The sequence below is a fragment of the Tenebrio molitor genome, chromosome 9 (genome assembly GCF_963966145.1).
Source record: "Tenebrio molitor chromosome 9, icTenMoli1.1, whole genome shotgun sequence".
NCBI lineage: Eukaryota > Metazoa > Arthropoda > Insecta > Coleoptera > Tenebrionidae > Tenebrio > Tenebrio molitor.
Genome location: NC_091054.1, coordinates 18,764,011 through 18,786,859, shown reverse-complemented (window position 1 = coordinate 18,786,859; position 22,849 = coordinate 18,764,011). Strand labels below are relative to the sequence as shown.

Genomic DNA, 22,849 nt, shown 5'->3' with positions numbered 1-22,849 from the left:
AGTGTATTATCACGAGGTGTGGTAACACTAAGAGTGAAATCATTTGTAAAAATAAGTACAGAGATCAGTTTTTATCAATTTTTATTTTACAACGTTATGATATGAGACATTTAAATTCTTAAAATCGAATTCATTTACCAATTTGGATTACATTCTAAATCAATTGTGGGAAATAGTACCTACTTACCTATTTAATGTATTTTAGATAAAGATTCGTTGTTTTCCGCTCGATTTCTATCAATAAAATAAGATGTGTGATGTGAAATATGAATTAAGAATCTCCATACAATCTTCGAAGTGTTATGAAGCTGGTCGGAAAAGACACAAGAGTTCGACGGTATTTTGAAACAAGGAAAATACCTTCGACATTTTTTGAATCCTTGTTTGATTTTATTAAATCTTAATTTGTTACATTGTTGAGGTTATGTTTGGAACGTCAAAGCCAGTGTGTATGAATCAAATTCCAACATACGTTTATTTAAAAAGAATCTTTGCGTGTTATTCATGATCTAAGATCTACTACCTACATTTTGGTTGATGTGGCAGTCAACCAAAATGTATTGATCGTAATAAACGTTAATAAACACTACTTATCAGGTAATGACATGTTTGAAGAGAAATTATAAGTGGTATTAAGGTATTATTAGCATCATCACCCTCTTTAAAATTACCATCTGGCATACTTACATATTTTCCACGTAACTGTATGAAACGCTACAGGACTGCCTTTTACTAAAGTACCTATTTAGTTCAAAACGAAAACTCTTCTTCTTTGTAACAACGTACGCTTAAACCATTTTGAATAATGGTTCTGGAAATTGTAATTTGTTTAGAGGAAATAACAAAAACATTATTTTTAGATACCTAGAATATTGTTGCCAGTCCATTTGGGGGTAGTCTCTTAGCTTAAATAATGCCAACATCGAGACTCTTTAAAAATACATGTTACAACATACCAAAATGGTGTTATTATGATTATCTTCCTCAACTTTATCACGTGTCCAACAAAGAAATTAATGAAAATGGTTGTCGTTGCAGCGGCACTAATGATGACTTATTATGAGAGGTTTCAGATAGCTGCCATTTACGTGGTCATTGTATAACATTTTTTCATATTAAAGAAAATTCTGCTCTTGAAGTAAAATACTGTACCGACATAAACACAAAAATTCTCTTTCTTGATTTTTGCAAACAAAAATTCAATATAAAAAATTAAAATTAGCTCTTAAGCGTTTTTTAGGTGTATCTCACACGTGAGTGTCGAGTGACAACTCAGGAGAAATATCTGCCACCCCTTTAGGTATGAAAGGCAACTTGCAACAATTATCTTTCTTGAGACAACGTCATTAGCACAGAAGCTTAAAAAAATCGTGTCTCGAAGTCTTGACACCTTCCAAGAGTTTGCTACAATAACAATTATAAGTTGTTAAACTTGGGCAGAGTCTTAGCACTCACGAACTCCTACCATAATGACAGACAGGAATTTAGGCTCGACCTGATACAATCCAATAAGGAAACGCCAACATGGTGTGAATTATTGCCGTATAAAGTTATAGGTATAATCGCATCCTATACAATCAATCAATCTACAACTTCAAACATATTACGAAAAATGTACCAACTTTGCGACTACAAAATAACTAGAAACTTACGTAGGTACCCAGTAAAAAATATATTGAAGGATTTCCACAACAGTTATTAATAATTATTAATAATTCGGAGTTGTTACATTTTAATGAATCCTTTAAATGTATTATTCAATGTTTGACGCTAAGGCCTTGGCATTTACGTTGTACTTTCTTATATTTAAACCTGCTGTGGTGGTAAACAAAAATCTATTATTGTTCTTTCTTCAAGAATTAATTTTGACGTTGATCTTTCAGCATTTCCAGCAAAAAATTCATGAACGAAAGCACGTACTAATTAATGAACAGAAAATAATCTGCTTTCGAACAGGCTTGACGTAAGCTTGTGAGGGCGGCTCTTTGTGCTCTACCTCGAGGCTCAGTTCGGTAGAAAAACAATTTTATCAGATTTCAAATATGTTACTGTTTATAAATGACCAGTGGCTAATAAAAGCAACTGGTTAAAGACCCTAAGTAATGAAGCATGTTCAGAGAATAATTTAATTTTTTTCTAAAAATCTATTTTTCCACATTCATTATTATTGCAATTCTCAGCATAAATTTATAATCATTAGCAAACGGAGAAAGATCTTTTTTAAGGTGTTGAGGTCAAAAAAATCAAAAACTTTTTGCAAATCTGTGCAACCACGAAAGAAGATTTCAAGGAAATTGAAACAAAAGTTGGAGGTTGTCGCTTATAACGTCTTAGTAATTGTTCCAACTCAAACAAACTGAAAACGGGTGGGCTAAAAAAAATCATTTTTGGTTGGTTTGCTCAAGAGTTAAAAAGGTTTTCATGGAGTCTGAGATAGGATATATCTAGCAATAAGAAGTCTGTGGATTTTGGTTTTGAAGGATACAATATTATAAATTTCCTCAACCCAAAAAGTAGACAACGTCATCGATTTGAAATACGATGCATAATGCATCAGGAGAATATTACTGCACCTCCTAATACACAATATAAATCACGCACATATTGGTTGAAGTTTTTGCTAAGATTTAGTAACAAAATAATCTGTTGGACACATTTCGATTGTGCACTTTCAAAACCAATAACTTAGAAATTCTAAGACTGATGAATAATTTATCGAGTTGAAACAGTTATTTCCCCGACAAATTCAAATGAACCAATAATGCATCGAAAAAGACAGAGTGACATAGTAAAATAGACCAGAAGAGCACTTGTAGTGGCAAATCCTATTCATCACAAAGATGGGCACGCACTTTCTAGATGTCAGGTTGGAATTCACGACGGAATCGATAAGTCTTCACGCCGAAACGTGAACAATTAAGCAAAGTTGCGGCTTGAAGCCATCGGACGTTTGTTGCCATTTAAAAAGCAGGTGTTTGAGGGAAACGAGCTAAATGAGGTATAAGCAGCGCTCGGTGGTCTAGATAACGCTTCAAAGGACACGATATTGAAAAACTGTCACAAAGTTAAGAAATTCTCTGATATGCTCCGGTAATTGAAGCGAGGCTCTCATCAGCTCCGATTCCGCATTATACTGAGAGATTTTTTTTTCAAATAATTGCAGACGGGAAGTAATTTATTTCGGGAAGACGAGGCCTGGAAGGAAAATGTACAGAGCGCGGTTAAAAAATTTTGAGTGGAGTGAGGCGCAGAAATGAGTAATGCTGCAAACCAAATGGAATAAAGCGTGAGCGTGAAAACTTTTTGGGATGCAGGAAAATTATGACAAAGGAAGTATCGAGACTTGCGATATTTTTATTTATAACCTATGAAGTGCATTTTATGTTTGACACTTAAAAATTTACAATTTAAAAAAATCAAGAATGTGCTTTGCTAGTAACCCAGGAAACAAAACAGACAGTCGAAACTTGATAAATAAATAACGCCATTGCTGTACCGATTGTTGCGTAGAATTTTTTCGTAATATTGTGTTAAAAAGACCTGAGTGGAGTCCTCAAATTGTAATTCTTGTTTTTGAAGTCAATTATGAAACTCACAAAAAAGTCGAAGGTGCGACCATTCAAAATACTAGGAGCTTCAAGGTTTACGTGTGGAAGCAGTTTCGTGGAAAGGTGATTATACAGGGTGATTTACATAACTTTCCGACCCTAACGAAATTTAAATATAGCCAGTAATACGTTTTTCATTCATAACTTGATCCAAAAACATGAATTACATAGTTATTTTAAAGTTTTGTATGGTTTGGACATCCCTCACAAAAGTCTTAAGTAATTTTTGTAATTTGCCTCCATTTTGATTCTCTAATAGATATATTAACGAACGCGACGTCATCATCTGGGATGTCCTTATAGCCATTATTTCACGGAACATTTTACGAAAATTTTTAGGTTGGCATAGCTTGATCCGTCATGCGTGTCAGTTTAAATTACAAAATGTGCAAAGAATTATTTATCAGGATTTATCAGGCAACAAATTCGCGACCGTATTTTTGGCAATTTCACGTATTTCAGCGGGCGTACATGAAAGATTATCTTCCATATTCGTGTTTTGTGACAGAATTTGGATGAAACAAAAGGCGACTTTGAAGACTTGATCAAATTTTCACTTTTAAAATTAAGACATTACCAACCGCCACAAAAATCCCTAAATCGAGGAAAGTAAACATTTTTGTTTAAAACCGGCTTAAAAAGGGCAAATTACAAAAAATAGTATAAAAATCCCGTTTCATAAGACCTTGAAGCACTCATTCTTTAAAATAACTCGTGGCTACGCCACTCGTTTTTTAATCTTGAATTCGTACTTCAAGACTGCTCTTATGAAACTTGTCTTTTAATATACTATTAAAAAATTTAAAAATGGCAGTAATCGATAATATTTCTTTTTATTTAAGAAACTGACTCATCACATATCAATATCATATCGATCCTTTCGTCATTGGAGCACATTTTAATTAACAAAAATTATTTCAGAATTATACAAAAAGGAACTGTCAAGTGATTGTGAATAATGCCAGGAGTGTCCAGATTTCATAGTAAATAAAGGTATCAAGTTGTCAATGAATGACGTATTACTGGCTGCATTTAACTTTCGTTAGGGTCGGAAAGTTATGTGAATCAGTCTGTATATCATTTTATTAAAAAAATAGTAATGAACAGTTCTGAATCAAATAAATGTCATATTTTGTACTGGTACCAACACGGTATGAAAAATAACTATCTAGGGTTTTTTATTTTAAAAACTAAACCAAGCAAATGGTGGTTTTTGTTTTTGAAAGAATTGCAACCTGTGTTCAAAACATTTTTGATCCAGTGCCCTGGTGCTTGATTTTGTTTCCGTTAACGTATGGCGTAGCTTCATCAGCTGTCAAATATTTTGTGAAACAGGAAGTGTAGCACGAAAGAGTCGAAGTGGAGTAGGTATTTCAGAAACAGTTGAAACAGTTCGGGGAAATAATACCTAGTGATCAAAAAGAACACAAATCAAGAGTGCTGCCTCATCTTTTGTTTTCTCAAAAAGTTCTCAAATATTCGTACGAATATGTATACTTGCTATGCACAGTGGTTTTATTGGTTACCTACCTCTCGAAAAATCTATTAAAAATTAAGTAATTATCAATAATTAATGCTTTATCTTCTATTGAAAAACTCACTTTACCCCTTATTGTGGGATAATTGCTTACAATTAGAGGACGTCTGTAGACTTTGCCGAAATTGAAAAATTGTTTTCTAGGTTAATAACAGCACATCGGTTGAGGTTTAGTTGACATTTCAGCGAAAAATCTGTTTACCAGTGGCGTCGCGGTTTGGCAATAAAGCTGGTAAATTATCCATTCTTAATTCTTAGGAATGTAAAATGTTGCTCTCGTTTATTTTATATATTTTCTCCTTTATCAGATAATAATAATAAAATGCACAATTATAATTCCAACGTGTAAAATTCATAAGGTATGATTTATTACAAAGTAGCGTTTGATACCACAAATTGTCTACGCCCATGCATTGAACGCTTATTTGCATAGAATTCCGCTACGACATGACCGATAATTTGCAACGCCTGCTCTGATTTGTTTTCTTTTTGATCACATTGTATAAAATGAACTGAGAACTTCAATTTGTCATTTATCACTACAAACGAAGGAGTGATCAAAATGAAATTCTGCATTTGAAGGATTTAGCAACTACGAAATATTATGACTTCTATGAACTTACAAGTTTAAAATATTTTATTAACAACAAAGTCAAAATGCGGAGGCGAGACGCCGGTAATTATGTTGATAAGCACTGCACTATTACTTGATAGTAATATCCGTAATAGTGTATGTACTCCGGCAAAATTGCCGTGCCGCCGGGTGGAGGTGGGATACGAAATGTATTAATTTGTCCAAAGGTGGGCTTCAATGAAGAATTCGTAGTATTCTAGATAATTTATTTAATCCTTAAATCAGATCGTGTTGTTGTGAAATTGATTTTCCTTTAAGATTACCTACGTTGAACACGTCAAGATCAAAGTATATGAATCAAGCTCGAAGAGATGTAATAATGTTAGCAGCAGATTTTATGAGAAAACTTTTAAATCGCACGTTACTTTAACGATGAATCAATAATCTCTTTGTAATATATGATGAAAAATTGTTCTTTTGTATAGAGATTGCCGTTGAAAAACAGATTCAGATCTCTTGGGACCGTCGATATAAAAAATCTAACAAGTCCAATAAGAAAGTTTAAATTGGTGAATTTATTTTAATTTATATTATATGTATTTTTGGTTCGACCCTGTCAGAATTTGAGAATTTTCTCCTGTGTGAACGGATTTTGATAAATGCCACCACTTGTCAAAAGGAAACGTCAAGCTACTTTTAAAGATTTTAAGCGACTTGGAGCCTTTAAGGGTCTCGTCGAACAAAAAAACATTGTATTCAACTCGTTCGTGTGTCAATTGGGCTTTTTTGGCACGAGTGGGCCAGTTTAAAACGCGAGTGAAACCAGGACCCAATTTACACAAGAACTCGTCAAATAAACTACATACTATTATTGGATTTATTTCATTTACTATATTTATTTCAAAATTACTGATATGGCAATAACTTTTTTTGGATTTTTAAATAGTAGTTTATTTAACGAGTTCGTGTGTAAATTGGGCTCTTTATGGCATGAGTGGCCCACGAGTATACACAGTCGTTTTTTGGTTGCCTACCTCTAGAAAAATCTATTATTAATTAACTATTAATAAATAATTAATGTTTTATTTTCAATGAGAAAACTCATTTTACCACTTATTCTGGGATAATTTTTGCTCAAAATTACAGGAAACGTCCGTAAAATTTGCCGACGGTTAACATCAACACCCTTGCTTTAAAACTGACGTTTCTTTGATATTTCACCGAAAAATCTGTTTACCACTGACGTCGCTTTAGGAAATAAAACTAGTAAATTACTCATTCTTACGAATGTAAAATGTTGCTCTTGTTTATTTTATAAATGTTTTCCATTTTTCCATTATCTGATAATTATAATAAAATGCACAATTATAATTCCAACGTCTAAAATTCATTTACTATGAAGTAGGGTTTGAGACAACAAATTGTCTATGCCCATGCATTGAATGCTTATTTGCATAGGATTCCGCTACGACATGATCGATAATTTGCAACGCCTGCTCTGATTTGTTTTCTTTTTGATCAGTTTGTTTTTTTATTGAACTTTGTTGATTTTTCTTCTTTGTTATCAAAATCTAAATTTAGATAAGATTCAGTATTTGAAATCAGAGCTTCAATTCAGAATATCCACACAAAATTATTTTTCTTCTCCATATTTTAATTTTTTTTTTAATACGAAAAAATGTTCCACATTGATCAACCAGATGATTATTCTTTTCTTAATTTAAATGTTATCTAATTTTCTGTTAAAAAATTATACAGTAATGAACTATATTACTGTACTCAAAATCGTACAGTAATACTGTCACTTTACAGCATAGCAACCATTACCACTACTGTACGATTTTGAGTAATTTTCAACTTTATTACGAACAAATTTTAATATTCTTAAAATGCGAAAAAATTGTAGATTAGTAGTTTATTTGACGAGTTTGTGTGTAAATTGGGCCTTTTTGGCACATGTGGGCCATTTTAAAACGCGAGTGAAACGAGGCCCACGAGTGCCAAAAAAGGCCCAATTTACACACGAACGAGTTGAATACAACGTTTTTTGGTTCGACGATTCCCTTAAAAGCTCCAAATCGTTTAAAATCTTTAAAATTAGCTTGACGTTTCGTTTTGACAAGTTGTGACATTTATCAAAATCCGTTCACATAGGCAAAAATTCTCAAATTCTGACAGTGTCGAACCAAAAAAGTATATTATGCTCCTCGTCAGAAAAGTGATTTTACTGGACTCGTATGTCATTTAACTTGCCATACTCGTCTAGTAAACTTCCATTTTTCTGAACTCGTAACGTATCTACTATTGTTACAAAATGTCCAACAAAAAAATTTCGACAATCGCAAAAAATATTTCCATGAGAAGATCTTGTTTTAGAAATCTGGAGATGGAGCAAAATATTTATTTTATTATGTGCTTCTAAAAATAATTAAAATCAAGCAATACTACGAAGTAAATCCGGTGTTTTTTGACGCAATCCGCGAACTTCAAGATCCAGTCGTACCGAAAGTTTACCAATTACCTATAATTGTCAAAAAAATGTTTACTTTCTAGAGCTGTTAAGTACTTGACCATCACGCATTTTCTCCGCGAACCGAAAAATGTTCTCCGTTCCAGTTTTCTGGACCAGCCGCGAAGAAATTGGATTGCGATTGTGAATTTACATCGAGTCCAGAGGGCCCCGCCCCGAACGAAGAATCTAGGCATAAAATCGTGATAACTGTACCGTAAATTGCTCTGCTCCGTTTCCGATTAGTTTTTTGTCCACGTTTAGGTGAATTACGACACAATCGTCCGAATACGCAATTGTCCAGAATTCATTACCACGAGGAAGTCATCACCTCGAGTTTCACCCGTCGGCCGCACTAATCGATTGTTTTCAACAATTAGCGACCGATTAGGCGATTCGTTAGAACGTCTTCGAGGAAATCAAAACGCTACAAGCTTTGCACAAGATAAGAATTTTTGAGGAAACGGCGCAGCGCGCATGTCCCCGGAATAAAGTTGTTGGTATATAACAAAAAATTGCCGCGTTTCGGCCAGTACTCTGCGAATTTTTGCTAGACTCGGTCCACCATCATGTAACAATTTCGGAAAAAAATGTCAACAGTCGAGGGGAATGGCACCGGAGCGAGGAACACCACCGCACTGGACGAGTTCTATTTTTTCGAGGTGAGTCGAGTCTTTGATGTGGCTTAGCACTTACTTCGAGTAATGGACCAATTAGAGCCTCTTTGTTCGCGGCCAATTCGATTCGCGATGGGCGCTTTTCTTAATCGTCGGACATTACGCACTGGTCGCGCTGTACACGCGATCACAGCTGACGTCAGTCGGTCTCTTTGTGGTATTCGAGTGGATTATTTATTGGCCCGCGATCCTCTAAATATTATTCGATCGTAAAAATACATAATTTTCGCTAATTATCGGAGAGAGCGACAAGCGATTGTTTACTTTTGGCCGGGAACGTGGAAAACGACCTCGCGAACACGATACCCACAATAATATTTATTTAATTGTTTAATAAAAAAAATAAACTCAGTCTTTATGTTGCCGATCGGTGGAATTCGAGCGTTGGTCGGATCCCGAGAGATAAATTAATTTTTTACAAATTTAAAAAAATTCATTCTTTGCACTACTCTCGCATTTAATTGAATTCTTTTCCGGTAATTTTCGCTTAATGAGGGGATTTCACACGGTTCGGAAAAATCTTGTTCCGACAACTGTTAGTTCACGTAAAAAAGTCAATTTACAATTTCAAGACGGATTGGGAGGCTGAAAATGTGCTCGCCAGACATTATTCAATTAGTACAAATTACTGCAAATCAACGGGGACCACATCGTTAGATTTGTTGTAAGAAACGTTACCTTCACTTGCGACATCTCTAATCGATCTGTGGAGTCAGCGGGCAGCGATTATTCCAATTAGATTCTACGGAATGGTAGATTGGTTTATGGTCAAGTTGTAGAAAAAATTTAAGTAACAAGGTGGGATGCGAGTATTGTGCGTTCTTGTGCGATGCAGTTGCAGTCTCATAAATTATAAGGTTTAAATATAGAGGAGCAATGGACAGTGTACAACCTTAAACAAATAATCTATCGATAACTTATTGTTTCCTACGTCTGTGATCATTTGTTTCATTCTGATCATTGATCAATAAATGAATGATTTATGGTCAAGACATTTTCGTCAAGTTTTCTGGATCTTCTCAGAAACTGAAAAATTATTTTGACATCTTGAGTACAGAATTGGAGTTTTTAATGAAGAAACTGTCAAAAAAGTATTCTTTTGTACTACTTTTATTTATTGTTACAAGAGATTCTTCCCTCGGTTTCACCAGTAGTGGCTTTAAATTTTTCGTCAAATATGTAATCTATATCTTGTAGATATAGACATGGAGATAGCAACAAATATATTTTTAGTTGTCTTTCCCTGAATCTAAAACAAAAGAACTGACGTCATTAATGCGAATTGACTCATATATATTCACATGATGTTCAGTTGGAATCCAATATACACAAATTAGAAAAAATATTGACAACTTTAGAAAACGCGACACGGATAAAAATGTATTTATACGAGTGTGGCTCAATAAAGTTTCGTTTTTCTAACAACTGATGAAACAGTGGAACGATTAATAAACTACGTCTGTTATAAAGACGAAATATCAAAAATAGAGTGAAGACGCAGCAGAAAATGTTGCGGAAAAAGTTTTTTGAAATCTTGGTTGTATATTATGCTAAATTTTCAAAATATTGCATGTTGCCAAAATTAAATGAACGTCTTCATGAACTTCGTTTTTAATTTGTTAACAATTCAATTTGTGACATTTTTAAAAACGTTGTTTTTCAAAAAACTTACGTCACATTATTTTCAGTGGGACAGTAGGAATTTTTATGTTAGATGAATAAATAAAAATAATTAAAAATATGAAAATAATTTTTTATACAACTGACATTAAAAGTGACGTTTTTAGTGGAAGCTAATTTGATTAAAAATTACTCTTTATAACTTACCGTGTTAAAAGAATTTTGTAATTTGCCTCCATTTTGATTCTCTAATAGACATATTAACGAAGGCGACGTCATCATCTGGGATGTCCTTATAGCCATTATTTCACGGAACATTTTACGAAAATTTTTAGGTTGGCAAAGCTTGATCCGTCATCCGTGTCAGTTTAAATTACAAAATGTGCAAAGAATTATTTATCAGGATTTATCAGGCAACAAATTCGCGACCGTATTTTTGGCAATTTCACGTATTTCAGCGGGCGTACTATCGCGGCCAAAATACTTTGGTCGTCAATGTGACATAAATGACATTCAATTGTAAAGCAAACTTTAAGATGTTTAACCTTATTTTTTACTACTGTCAAAATTATTTTAATCTATCAGTGTCATACGGGTGGGGTAAATCCCAGCTGCGGAGGCAGGGTTCAAAAGCAAAAGGTCAACATGGTCGCGATTTAGACAACCTTCAGAAGCAAGTAAGACGATTCTATATTTATCAAAAACTGAAGGTGCCATATTTTTGACAAGAATAATTTGAAATTGTCATGTATATTGACATTAATACTTGATTTACATTTGAAGTGTCAAAAAGTGACGACCAAAGTATTTTGGCCGCGATAGTACATGAAAAATTATTTTCCATATTCGTGTTTTGTGACAGAATTTGGATAAAACAAAAGGCGACTTTGAGGACTTGATCAAATTTTCACTTTTAAAATTAAGACATTACCAACCGCCACAAAAATCCCTAAATCGAGGAAAGTAAACATTTTTGTTTAAAAACGACTTAAAAAGGGCAAATTACAAAAAATAGTATAAAAAAAACTCGTTTCATAAGACCTTGAAGCACTCATTCTTTAAAATAACTCGTGGCTACGCCACTCGTTTTTTAATCCTGTATTCGTGCTTCAAGACTGGTCTTATGAAACTTGTCTTTTAATATACTATTTTAACACTAGTAAAAAAAAAACTTTTAACACTAGTTATTTTTTATTTATTTATAAATGTTAAAGTGGCTCTATTTGCCGCTTTTTCAATATGTGCGAGAAATCTGTCGTCGATATCGGCATCGTTAACGTCGTTTTCTTTGCATTCCATGTTTACGAATGCAATAATGTGGAATTGAAAGTGTTTTACAAAACGTAATGAAAACTTTTTGGACGTTTCTAATAAACAAATGTCAATACAAGACTAGCTACCTGATTTTTGCCGCAGAAATTAAAATAAACATCAAAAATACGACTGCGTTTTTTAATGCAATGCAAACCAGTTGTATAAAAAATAGATGTATGATGGACGTGTTAAAAGTGATTTTATTTTGTTCGTGGGGTTGATCAACTCGCTGCGCTCGTTTCCCAATCTACCCCACTTACAAAATAAAATCTCACTTTTAACACTTACATCATAAATAACTATTTTAGAGAACAGGAATAGAAAAAGGATTTAAATGACGATGTACCTAAAATAAAGTTTTAAAACATTTCATACTTAATATTAAACACCTACACAGGTGTCCTCGAAATGCATGTCAAAAAAAAATCCGTAGTTGGTGACGATGAATAGAAGTCAAATACAAAAATGTTTTCTAGTAAAAGTCTTTTTGTTTTTGAGATATAAAGCATTGAAAATTTGGCTCAAAATTTCCAGTATGTTTTTTCTTTTTTTATATTACTTCAACTCTGTAGCGTACTGGAAATTTCGAGCAAATTTTCAATGCTTTATCCCAAAAACAAAAAGACTTACTAGAAAAATATTTTGTAATTAACTTCTATTCATCGTCACCAACTACCGATTTTTTTTGACATGTATTTCGAGAACACTCTGTATATTAGTTTTTTAATCGTGTAATTTTTGAAAGTTGTGCAGATACTTTAACCTGAGGTAGTAGGCGTTAAAAAGAAGACAAATATCCCAACTTGTCTTTACAAATGTTACTGGTTTACAAAAGAATCGAAGGAATCAGTTTGTTGCGGGAACCGCTGAAAAATTTCAAATTTGGTAGGCAATTTTGACGTACGACCAACCTAAAAAAGTCAAGTTTTTATGTGATTCGAGGTTATATTTGATTTTTATCGTTTAAGTTTGTGTTTCTTATGAATTTTTGATAACATTTGTAAAGTGATGATAAAATAATGCCTGTAACTTATTCGGAAAACAACAAAGTAAAAAGACTGTAATTGATTGATTGATTAAAAGCATAAAATAAAACATGAAAGTTAAATCGTCTGGTTTTACTGCCTGAACTTCTTGGATGTAAGCCTTGCTTCTTTAGGGTGCGCCAAACTACAAACTGAAAACCTCCCAGTTGATTTGTAACACGCCGGGTACCTACTTGTTCGTGGCTGGTTTCGTGAAGAATTTTTCCTTCTGCAACTAAAATGCGATCTTCTCGTTGGCGGCCAAGATCGCGCTTATTCATTTTGAAAGCCCGAAATCGCGAAGATGCTGCACAACGTTTACAAAGGTTCATTCATTGGGTATTATCCTTTGAGGAAACCTTTCACAGTATATTTGCCGTGCTAGCTTTGAATGTCCATCACCCTGTACCTATTTGTAACTTTTTGTTTCGTATATATATTTTTTTAAATTTATGTATTTATTTACAAATTACAATAAGAGACCTCCTTACAAGTGAAATTATTTTAACTCTTAATCTGTTCAATAAAAATTACGAATTACAAAATATGTAATTGTGTTTATTAATACTGGGTGCCCCAAATTCGCGGAACAACTTAGCAAAATATCAGGTAAAATTGTTTAAAAAAATCAGTCTTCTTTTTTGTCGAAGATATGGACCTATTCGTTACACTAAATGTGGCAACATTTAAAAACTTTCTAACAAGTGTTCAATTGAAATGTTCATCAAGTTAGCTTTGACTTTATTTTTTAAAAGACAACAACATCGTAAATTAAGTTGGTTAGACAAAGATAGCGACAAAGATCAAAGGCAATTTGATGAACTTTTCAACTGAACACGTATTATGTATCCCATGCAAATATTTCATTTTTGTTGTATCCATGGAAATGAGAGAGAAAAATCAAAGCCATGTTGCCGTACGTTTTTTGAGGTAAAACGGACATAAAATTACTATTTGGAAATGCTGGAAATAATGAAGAAAATAATTGCAAACCTGGTTAGAATTGTTTAGAATTATTATGCCACTGGCTAGTAAAAGATAAATAGTCAAAATCTTTTTTAATGTTTAAAATGAATGAGATCAAAACTGCACCTTTTGAACCTCCATATCTTCAAATCTAAGATTATTTTCTAACATGAGTTGACATTGCCCCTTTGAGCTGTTCCGCGAATTTTTTTCAATCCAATGTTGCTTTAACGGTGAATCAATGATCTTTTTCTAATAGATGTTGAAAAATTACTCTTTTGTTTAGAGTTCTCTATTGAAAAACTTATGGGGAAAACAGATTGAGATTTCTTGTGAAAGTCAATAAAAAACTTTAAGAATAAGAATGTTTACTTTGGTGAATGTGTGTCTAGAAAAAAATTAATTTATCCAACACCTGTTTATTATGAAGTCATAATAATGTCGATTTTGAATATATTATGAGGTCTATAAAACACTAGGGGACTTATGAAACTGTTACTAATTAAATAAAACTGTTTTTATAATTAAACAGTTTAGAAAGAATTGAACAGTTTATTGAACATCAAAAAAATTTAATACATAAAATTAGAATCAAAATTAGAACAACTCTTTTTTTTTGGCGTTAAAGAAATAACCCAACAGCAGTTATTGAAATCATTTAATTCCTTGTAATAAGCATCTCCGGATTTCTTCGGTAGCAAACTCGATGTGATTTCTTCAACATCTATCGAATTTTTTTCAGAAAGAGAATGTTTTCTTTCCATTTCGATCAATATTACGAGTGCAGAAGCAGTTTTTTGCAAAATTTTTCTCAAATAATAAACCACATGGCAACCAGTTCATAGACTACCAGCATTTAACGATATAAAATTTTTGGGTTTTGATGATGTATTAAGAAATGTAATAGAAGGAGGTGTTGAATAAAACTATGTATTACACTCGTGCCTTAACAGCAAATAAGTCGCTTGTATAATAAATTGCTATTAAACATCAATTTTACTACAAACTCTTTAAAACTAATTATGTATTTCCAAATTACTGATAATTTAGAATTTTTAATTTTTGAAAAAAAAAAAAAATTACGCACTGTTTGCATCGTCTGAACAATCAAAAGTTCAGTTTAATCAAGAATAACATGCATAAATGATATTTTGTTATAGATCAACAACTTTATATTAATAACATAATTACATAACATTTTTGTTTTATAATACAAAAATTTCCGATAATATTGCGGAATCTGGAAAAGTGCCCCGAATGCTTGCAGCGTTTCCACGTTGAATGGCAAGGGAAATCTTCTCGAAAAGGAATTTCTTTGATTTTGAATCGCCTGATTCCGCGATAAGACGGTTTCCGATGACATTAATGAAATCGATGGCTTCTTTGCACCAAGGGCCTAAGGTTTCAAATGCTAAACCTTTAAACACGTAGTTTGACGAAATGATTGAACTATATAATAGTAGATTATTTTATTGATTTTTTTTTTACCTCAAAATTCAATCTGATAAAATCTAAAAAAAAGGTTTGAAGAATAAAAATTGGAAAAAGCTTTAGATGTAGTCAAAATTGGCCCACGTTTAACCATATTGTCTATGCAAAGTATCATGTTTCAACATCTGATAGGTACAGAAGAAAAAAAAATTAAACAACATTTGGAAAAAATATTTCATTATAAATTTATAACTAATCTTTCTCATCGTGCTCTCCGTTTTGCATCATTTCAAAAAGCAGCAACATGGGTACATTATGTTTTATTATGAATTTATGTTTTAATCAGATTAAATTAGTAGGTAAAAAGCGTTCAAAAAATCAGTGATCAAGTGTAACTCCATTAGCTGCCGAACCATAGACACCAAACGTCATTTATTCAGCGAACAAGCAGCGATGTGAATGATGACTTTTCGAAAAAAACAGTTCTTTTTGGAAATAACCAACGATAGTTTCCCCAGTTTTCATAAAACGACACGATTCTTTATATTTTAATGATTTAGTTAATATTAAACTGATGACCAAAGTGAGGTTATGTACCTGAAAAAAATGTCAAAGAACAGCATCTAAAAAGCCACAATTTGACCACAATATTTTTTAAACGCTCGTTATAAGTTACAAAAGAGATAAAACTAAGAGGTAAAATAAAAAAATTGTAGTAGTAAGCACAAGAGTGAAACGTAAAAAGCTAGAGTAAATACAGGCTGTTTGATGAAAAACGCCTCAACCCATAACTTTTTTATTTATTACCCGATTTCAATGAACAAAAAAGTCAAAGATATGGTTTTTAAAGCGCTACAAAAGAGCCATAAAATGTATTTTTTTTGGCGTTATCTTCAATAACTAACGGTAGTCAACTTTTTTTTTTAATGGACACGTAGTTTTTTAGGCTTGGTCTGGTAAGGTTTTTTTTTCTGAATCTAATGATGTATTGAAAGTTATCATTTGATTCATAGCTAACTGAAAAAAAAATAAAACATTTTTTTGTGGTTCAGCTTATTATAACAATCGGAATACAAAGTACGATAAATGTCATCTAAATGTCAGCTTAGAAATTTTCATCTGCTTTTTTAAACTTTTTTTACTTAAGAATAAAATAACATTGTCAGTCATGCAGGATAGCAGTCATTTGACTATTATTTTATGTTCGAGTGTAATAAAAATCGTAATTCGTCAAAAACAAAAAGTTAATAGAAAAAATAATAATAATAATTGTTACTATTCATGTTTTCTAAGAAAGAAATAATAAAACTCTTCAAGATTGCACCTGGAAATTTTCAAACTCACACTTGACATTTGTTGCTATTTGTATTCCAATTGTTTTTCACAGCACACTTGAAAATTTCATAATAAGCTGAACCACAATTAAAAGTTGTTTCATTTTTTTTTCAGTCAGCTATGGACCAAACGATAACTTTTAATACATCATTAGATTCAGAAAAAAAAAATTATCAGACTGAGCCTAAAAAACTACATGTGTCCATTAAAAAAAAAAAGTTGACTATCGTTAGCTACTGAAAATAACGCCAAAAAAAAATATTTTATGACTGCTTCGTAGCGCATGAAAAACCATATCTTTGGTTTTTTTGTTCATTGAAATGGGATAATAAATAAAAAAGTTATGGGTTGAGGCGTTTTTTATCAAACAGCCTGTATACTGTTCGACAAACCGTCCAGTTTTTAAGAAAATTCAGATTGTTTTGATTTGAACCGAGACTGTACATATTGGTTCTCACTTTCCTGAAATATCAACACACTCACTGTTTCATTTTATTTGCATTTATATATGGAAAATACATATTACATTCTCCCAATTTAGATTTGGATGTTAATATACCTTGACGCGGTAACTTCACACAATTCAAATCTAAATCATAAATTATACGCCGGTTTACCGTTTCGACGTTAATAAGTATAACTTTCATATATTAGTAATCTAGTGATGCAATAAAGATTATGCAGTTTATCGCAAAATAGATTTGATTCTATAATAAAAATTGCGACAACATAAACACAGGACCATATTTAGAATTTGAAAAATAAGCAAGCGTTACGTTAACAATCACTTGATATCTTAGTGTAAATAAATGGAATAAACAACGCTCTAGGTACTCTTGATAAAATTGGTTAGAGGCACATGGTTTAGGGACTTTTAGGGAAGTTGTTTGTTTTGCGTACACTCAATTAAAAATTCAATTCAATCTTTCGGATGTTAACCGGATCATCGTTGATTATTGCCGTGGTTATATTGTTAACGTAGAATCAAAAAAAATTATTCGTGACACCTCAACCGAATGTGATTAGCAATATTAGCATCGATTCAACTCTACGGTTGGCAGCTCTGGACACACATCAGATTTGTTTCAAATTCTCATCCAAAGCGCTGTCAAGAGTCGTTTAAAGACATACTTTTCACCCTGCTACACCATCTTTACTATTATTAATTTCATTTCGATTTCAAACATAGATGGACGCCGCATACCGGAACGGAAATAATTTCAAAATATTTGGAGAAAAAAACGGAATGTGAAAGTACAGGAAAGCAGTTTAACTATTTAATTGCTTGCAAGAGAGATTCGCTCTTAAATATTCATAATTCAAAATTAAACAACTAATCTCTGTTAAACCAACCCTTTTACATTAAAGATGGAGAGTTGATAAAGGTTCAGTTAATTTTTTCAAATATAGTTAGTAACTCTCTCCCTGGTCCTTCACATAAAACTTTAACATTTGCTCTTAATGTAAGTGTTTTTCCTGTAGTTTTCTCACATTTTAAAAATTATTATGTATTATCTTACTCGTAGCTCTTATCACACGAGGAAAGTTTGCATTCATTGATGTAATAAACATTTTACTGTGGCAATAGTCGCTACTCCTCTAGAGTAAAATAACTAAAACTAAAATAATAACGACAGTTATCACGTGACTACCGGTGCATCTCAAATTGGACATTTTTTCTGCTAAAATGGGGTTTGCAACTATCGGAAAAGTCCAAGAAAAAGTGGGTTCTGATGAGATTTTATGCCCACGTGGAAAACAAATTTTGCAAAAGAAGCTCCCCCTTACTTCAATATTTCCAAAATTGGTTCAAAATAGTTCTTGGAGTAAAATTTATTGCGAGTTTAGGATGTTTAAAGCTCAGATTTGTTCTCTTCTACATTTTCTTCGATCAACTTGAAATTCAATTATGGCATTTTGAATTTTTGCTAAAATAGATAGATGCCACAGATTTCCGCGGGAATTTTTCCGTGATAGTAAAGATAAAGGGCTAACTCCCATATCACTTTCAGATCACGTAATTCATGCTTCAAAAACAGTTCCAGGTAATCTAATTCAATTTCTCTTGCTTGCTCTCTTCTACATTTTCTATTCGATCAATTTGAAATTTAATTTAGTCATTATGATTTCTTGCTAAAGTAGATATACAGGTGTCCCAGAACTCGCTCCCCAGAGAAAAAGGAGAAATCTCCAAAAAAGGACAAATAAATAATCCCAAAGAAAAATGTTTCTAGCTTGAACCAATCAAAATCAAAGCGTCTTAAGCCATCCAGGTGTATTTCTTGTAATTGTTGTAATTAATGTATTAAAATAAAATAATTCTTTTCTTGTCGAATTTTGTTCTGAATCACGAAATTTTTAGCTTTGCTGTTATATCTCGCATAGCCTTCGAGGGCAATTGTTAAATGAAAAGGTTAGCTAATTCGGGGGTTTCACAGAGCTCCATTATTGATCCTCTATTATTCAAATTTGGAGTCTTTTGCCTGATTATTCGGTAGAATGTAATACAGGAGCATAATTCCGAAAATTAATTTTCATCACGTGCACATATTTCGAGAAAAAAACTTAATACGTATGTAAGAGAATCTTTTATAAACTGGAAGAACGTCCTTGATTGAGCCCAACAATTTTGAATATTTTAAGCGCACCTGTGAGACAAAATGTCGAATCCTGGATTATGCGAATGGAATGGAAACACTTTATGAATGGAAAAAAGGGGGCAAATAAAAATTTGACGATAGAGGTAGGTTCGGTATCGAATAAAAACTTCAATGGAAAAAAATCCGAAACCATCAAACATCTCGCTGAAGCTTTTGAAATTTTGTTTGGCTTTTGACGTAGTTTATTGATTTTGCATGTTTTCCCCGAGTCAAACGTCCCGTTTGACCAAATATTTAATTTATTCAAAGAAGGAATATGAATATAAAACGGCATCACGGGAGAGACGCACAAATAGAATCTAAAATCAGAACCGTGGCACTATTTTTATCCCGCGCAAAAATGCTTCACAAATCAACGGTCGATTGTGCGAATTTTTATGTGGTGTCGAAGGAGCAAAAGCAAACACGGTCGCCGGATTATTATGTTTCCTGGAAATATTTCATTAAATTGGTTCGCTAATAAACGACTACTTATCGTATTTCTCATTATCTGGTGTTAATTAAGACTGCTAGACCAGCGAGAGGGAATAAAATCGTCGCCGGCTTATCCGGGATCGCCGTTTCGTCCGATTATTTTCCATCTCTTCGGCGCTCGTTTAGTTATTCGGTAATGATAAAGACGTGACTGAATTCAGACGAGTCTGTTGTGTTTTTTCAGGTGAATAATGGCGCGACTCAATCTGAATGTTATTGCGAGACGAGTCCTGTTTATTTAATCGAAAAAGATTATGAAATCAGAACTACTCGAGACTGGATGGGGCAAAAAATATGAGGGAGGCGGGGAAAATGACGGTTCGCACAATGGAAAAATCAATTTATTTATTTTGATCAAAATAATTTATGAAGAATTTATCTTCGCAAGGAATATAATAATGGGGACCCAGCTTTCCACTCCTCATTTAAATCCAATTTCAATGCAAAATTTAATCTCGCACGACTCTGTAAAAATACTTTTTGAGAAAATCTTGTAAAACGGTAGTAAAGCAAGTTAACGCTAAAAAAAGAAATTCCGAATTTTTATTTCTTCCCAAAATCGAATTTCAACTTTCTTGTTTAATTTTTTTTGCTCGTTCGTTAGAAAAGAAATCATTGGAGTTTTAAAATGCGAAGAATCTTCCGATCCGAGCATAATTTAATTTTTTGTTTAGAACGAACGTTGCCGCAAGTCAATTCGCCAGTCGAATGCTCATCATTAGCTTGATTTGCGGTTTGATTCGCTAAATTATCTATAATTTTTTTATCACTTTGAAGCTAATTATTGGTGTATTTGAAACACGTGGCAATCGTTTTCGAGGCTTTTGATCCTAGCCTCGTTATAAATACATTAGGCACGTGACGGCGAATTTTAAAAAATTCGGTTTGGATTATTGCTAGAGGTCAGTGGCGGCTCGCCATGACTCATCATCTTTTTGTTCAGAGAAAATTCGAGTTTGTAGGTTAGATACAAAATCTACATAAAATTAAACTACGAAATTTATTTTGTTTCAAAAACCGAAACAAAATGATATTTGGGAAAATTTGTAGAGCAAAATGCTAAATTTATTAGTTTTGCGATGGTCCAAATGAGTACGTTGAATAGTGTATTGTGTAAATTTTGAAATGTTACCAATGCTACCAAACATAAGTTTGTTGTTTTTTTTTTCGTGTCTTGCGTAGTAGTAAACTATTCCCAGTGATCTATTGGACGCAGAGCACTAAGAGCCACCTCAAAATATAGGTATAAAGAAATGACCGTTATATTCAGTCGACACGAGAAGAAAACCCTTTGTACGCCAAAATTTAGGGTGGGGAATTTCCGCGGGAATTTTTCCGTAATAGTAAAGATAAAGAGATCACTTTAAAATCACGTAATTCATGCTTCAAAAACAGTTCCAGCGGATGCAATTTAATTTCTACAAAATTGCCCATTTGTTTGACAGTTCTTGGGCAATACAATTTCCCTTTGGCCACATCACACCACATTTTTTCATTGCTTGGACCATACTCGATTCGTGTGTTCGATCATTTTATTTAATAATTGTTCCAACGGTACCACCCGAAAGAACCTAGGCTAGCATCACGGCTCAAGACAAATTAATTTCCATTTCTCACGCTATTTTTTCACAAATTCTTCCAACATCAAAACACATGGCCGCGTAGCTCCAGGGGTCGAAAACCTTCCAATTCATTTTAAATTTATCAATTTGTGTTCTCGGTAATTTTCTTTTAATTAATAAGTGACATATTTTTCTCATCTGTTCTTAATGATTTAATGCCTGTTTAATACATATAACACTAATGAAACCTTTCGCTTCGTCATTATTTTGACTCATGGTAAATTTTTTTATCGCAATAGTCTAGTTTTGACTACGCATAATAAAACAAGAACAAGCGAAACTTTTAATTAATTAGAGGTATTTTCATATTTGGTGGCGGAAACAAAAGACTGACAAATGTCACAAAAATGTATTGTCAGTGTCAAATTTTCATAAACGCCGTAAAAAGGAATGTCTAGGTAAATTTAAATTTTCACTAAATAGAAAAAAAAAAAAATTTTTAAGGAAACCAATTTTTGTCAGTGGTTCAAAAGGAAAAGTTATTCTCATATAATCAAACGTATTACAAATTTTGTCTCTAGTTCGACAATGAATAACTTTCTTATTGCCAATTTGCTGCATTTCTGTCGAAATCACGAACGTCTTTGAGAAATTTGACACTGACAATACAAATTTGTGACATTTCTCAGTCTTTTGTTTCCGCCATCAAATATGAAAATACATATCTCTATAATCAATTAATAAAATTTCAAGTAGATACATTTTGACTTCGCAAATAAATACACATCAATTATTATTTATACTTCTGCAGAACCACAACATTAATTCTCATTACATTAAGCTTAATAACTGTTATCGAGCAATTTAGTAATTTCTTTGAACTGTCATTGTCACTTGTTAATTGTTACCTCAGACAAAATTCTTGCAATTATGTTGTCAAAACTGGATGTTTGCTCATAACGACAATTTACAGACAAAAATCAAACCTGACTACTGCTGCAAAAAATAATTCCATCTCAGCTAACACTAAAGAAGTCGCGACGATCTTTTAATTAAAGGCGCAAATTAATTAAACGACGTCACTTTCTACTGCACTTGACAGTGTCAAGAACGAGTGAAAATCTTCAGCAAATCTTTTTATTGAAATCGGTCTTTAGGTACACCACTGGCTCGCTTCGCCCAGCCACCACTTCATATTTCTTTCTTTGGAACAAGATTTACAGCGAAAGCAACATGAAGACACCAAGTTTTAACAAGTCGCACTCTTGATTAATTCCGACACTAACTGCTGGCACTTAATAATCGCCTAAAACTCTATCGTATTTAATCCCCTGTATATTTTAATGTCTCGTTGTTTTCGCTAACATTTCACAATCTGTCCAAACACGATTTGACAAAAATGGAAACGAGAACGTTTAGTAGTTTAAATTATTTTGTTAAGATCAATAAATTCAGGTTCAAAGTCGGCATCAAAAATAAATCGTTTTGTGTGGGTAAAGTATTTCAGTTACCTAACAAATATTATCGAGTTTATGAGTTAGACAAACAAAATTAATA

The 22,849-nt window shown here is 32.8% G+C and overlaps 1 protein-coding gene across 1 annotated transcript in view; it reads left to right on the top strand.

The window, feature by feature from the left end:
* The first annotated feature begins 8,683 nt into the window (after nucleotides 1–8,683).
* The window catches only part of CCAP-R (Crustacean cardioactive peptide receptor), a 27,166-nt gene continuing 13,000 nt past the window's right edge, over nucleotides 8,684–22,849 (top strand). The window contains exon 1 of the mRNA XM_069058382.1: nucleotides 8,684–8,890. Coding sequence (XP_068914483.1) covers nucleotides 8,819–8,890 — 72 coding nt within the window. The 5' untranslated portion in view covers nucleotides 8,684–8,818. The remainder of the gene's footprint in view (nucleotides 8,891–22,849) is intronic.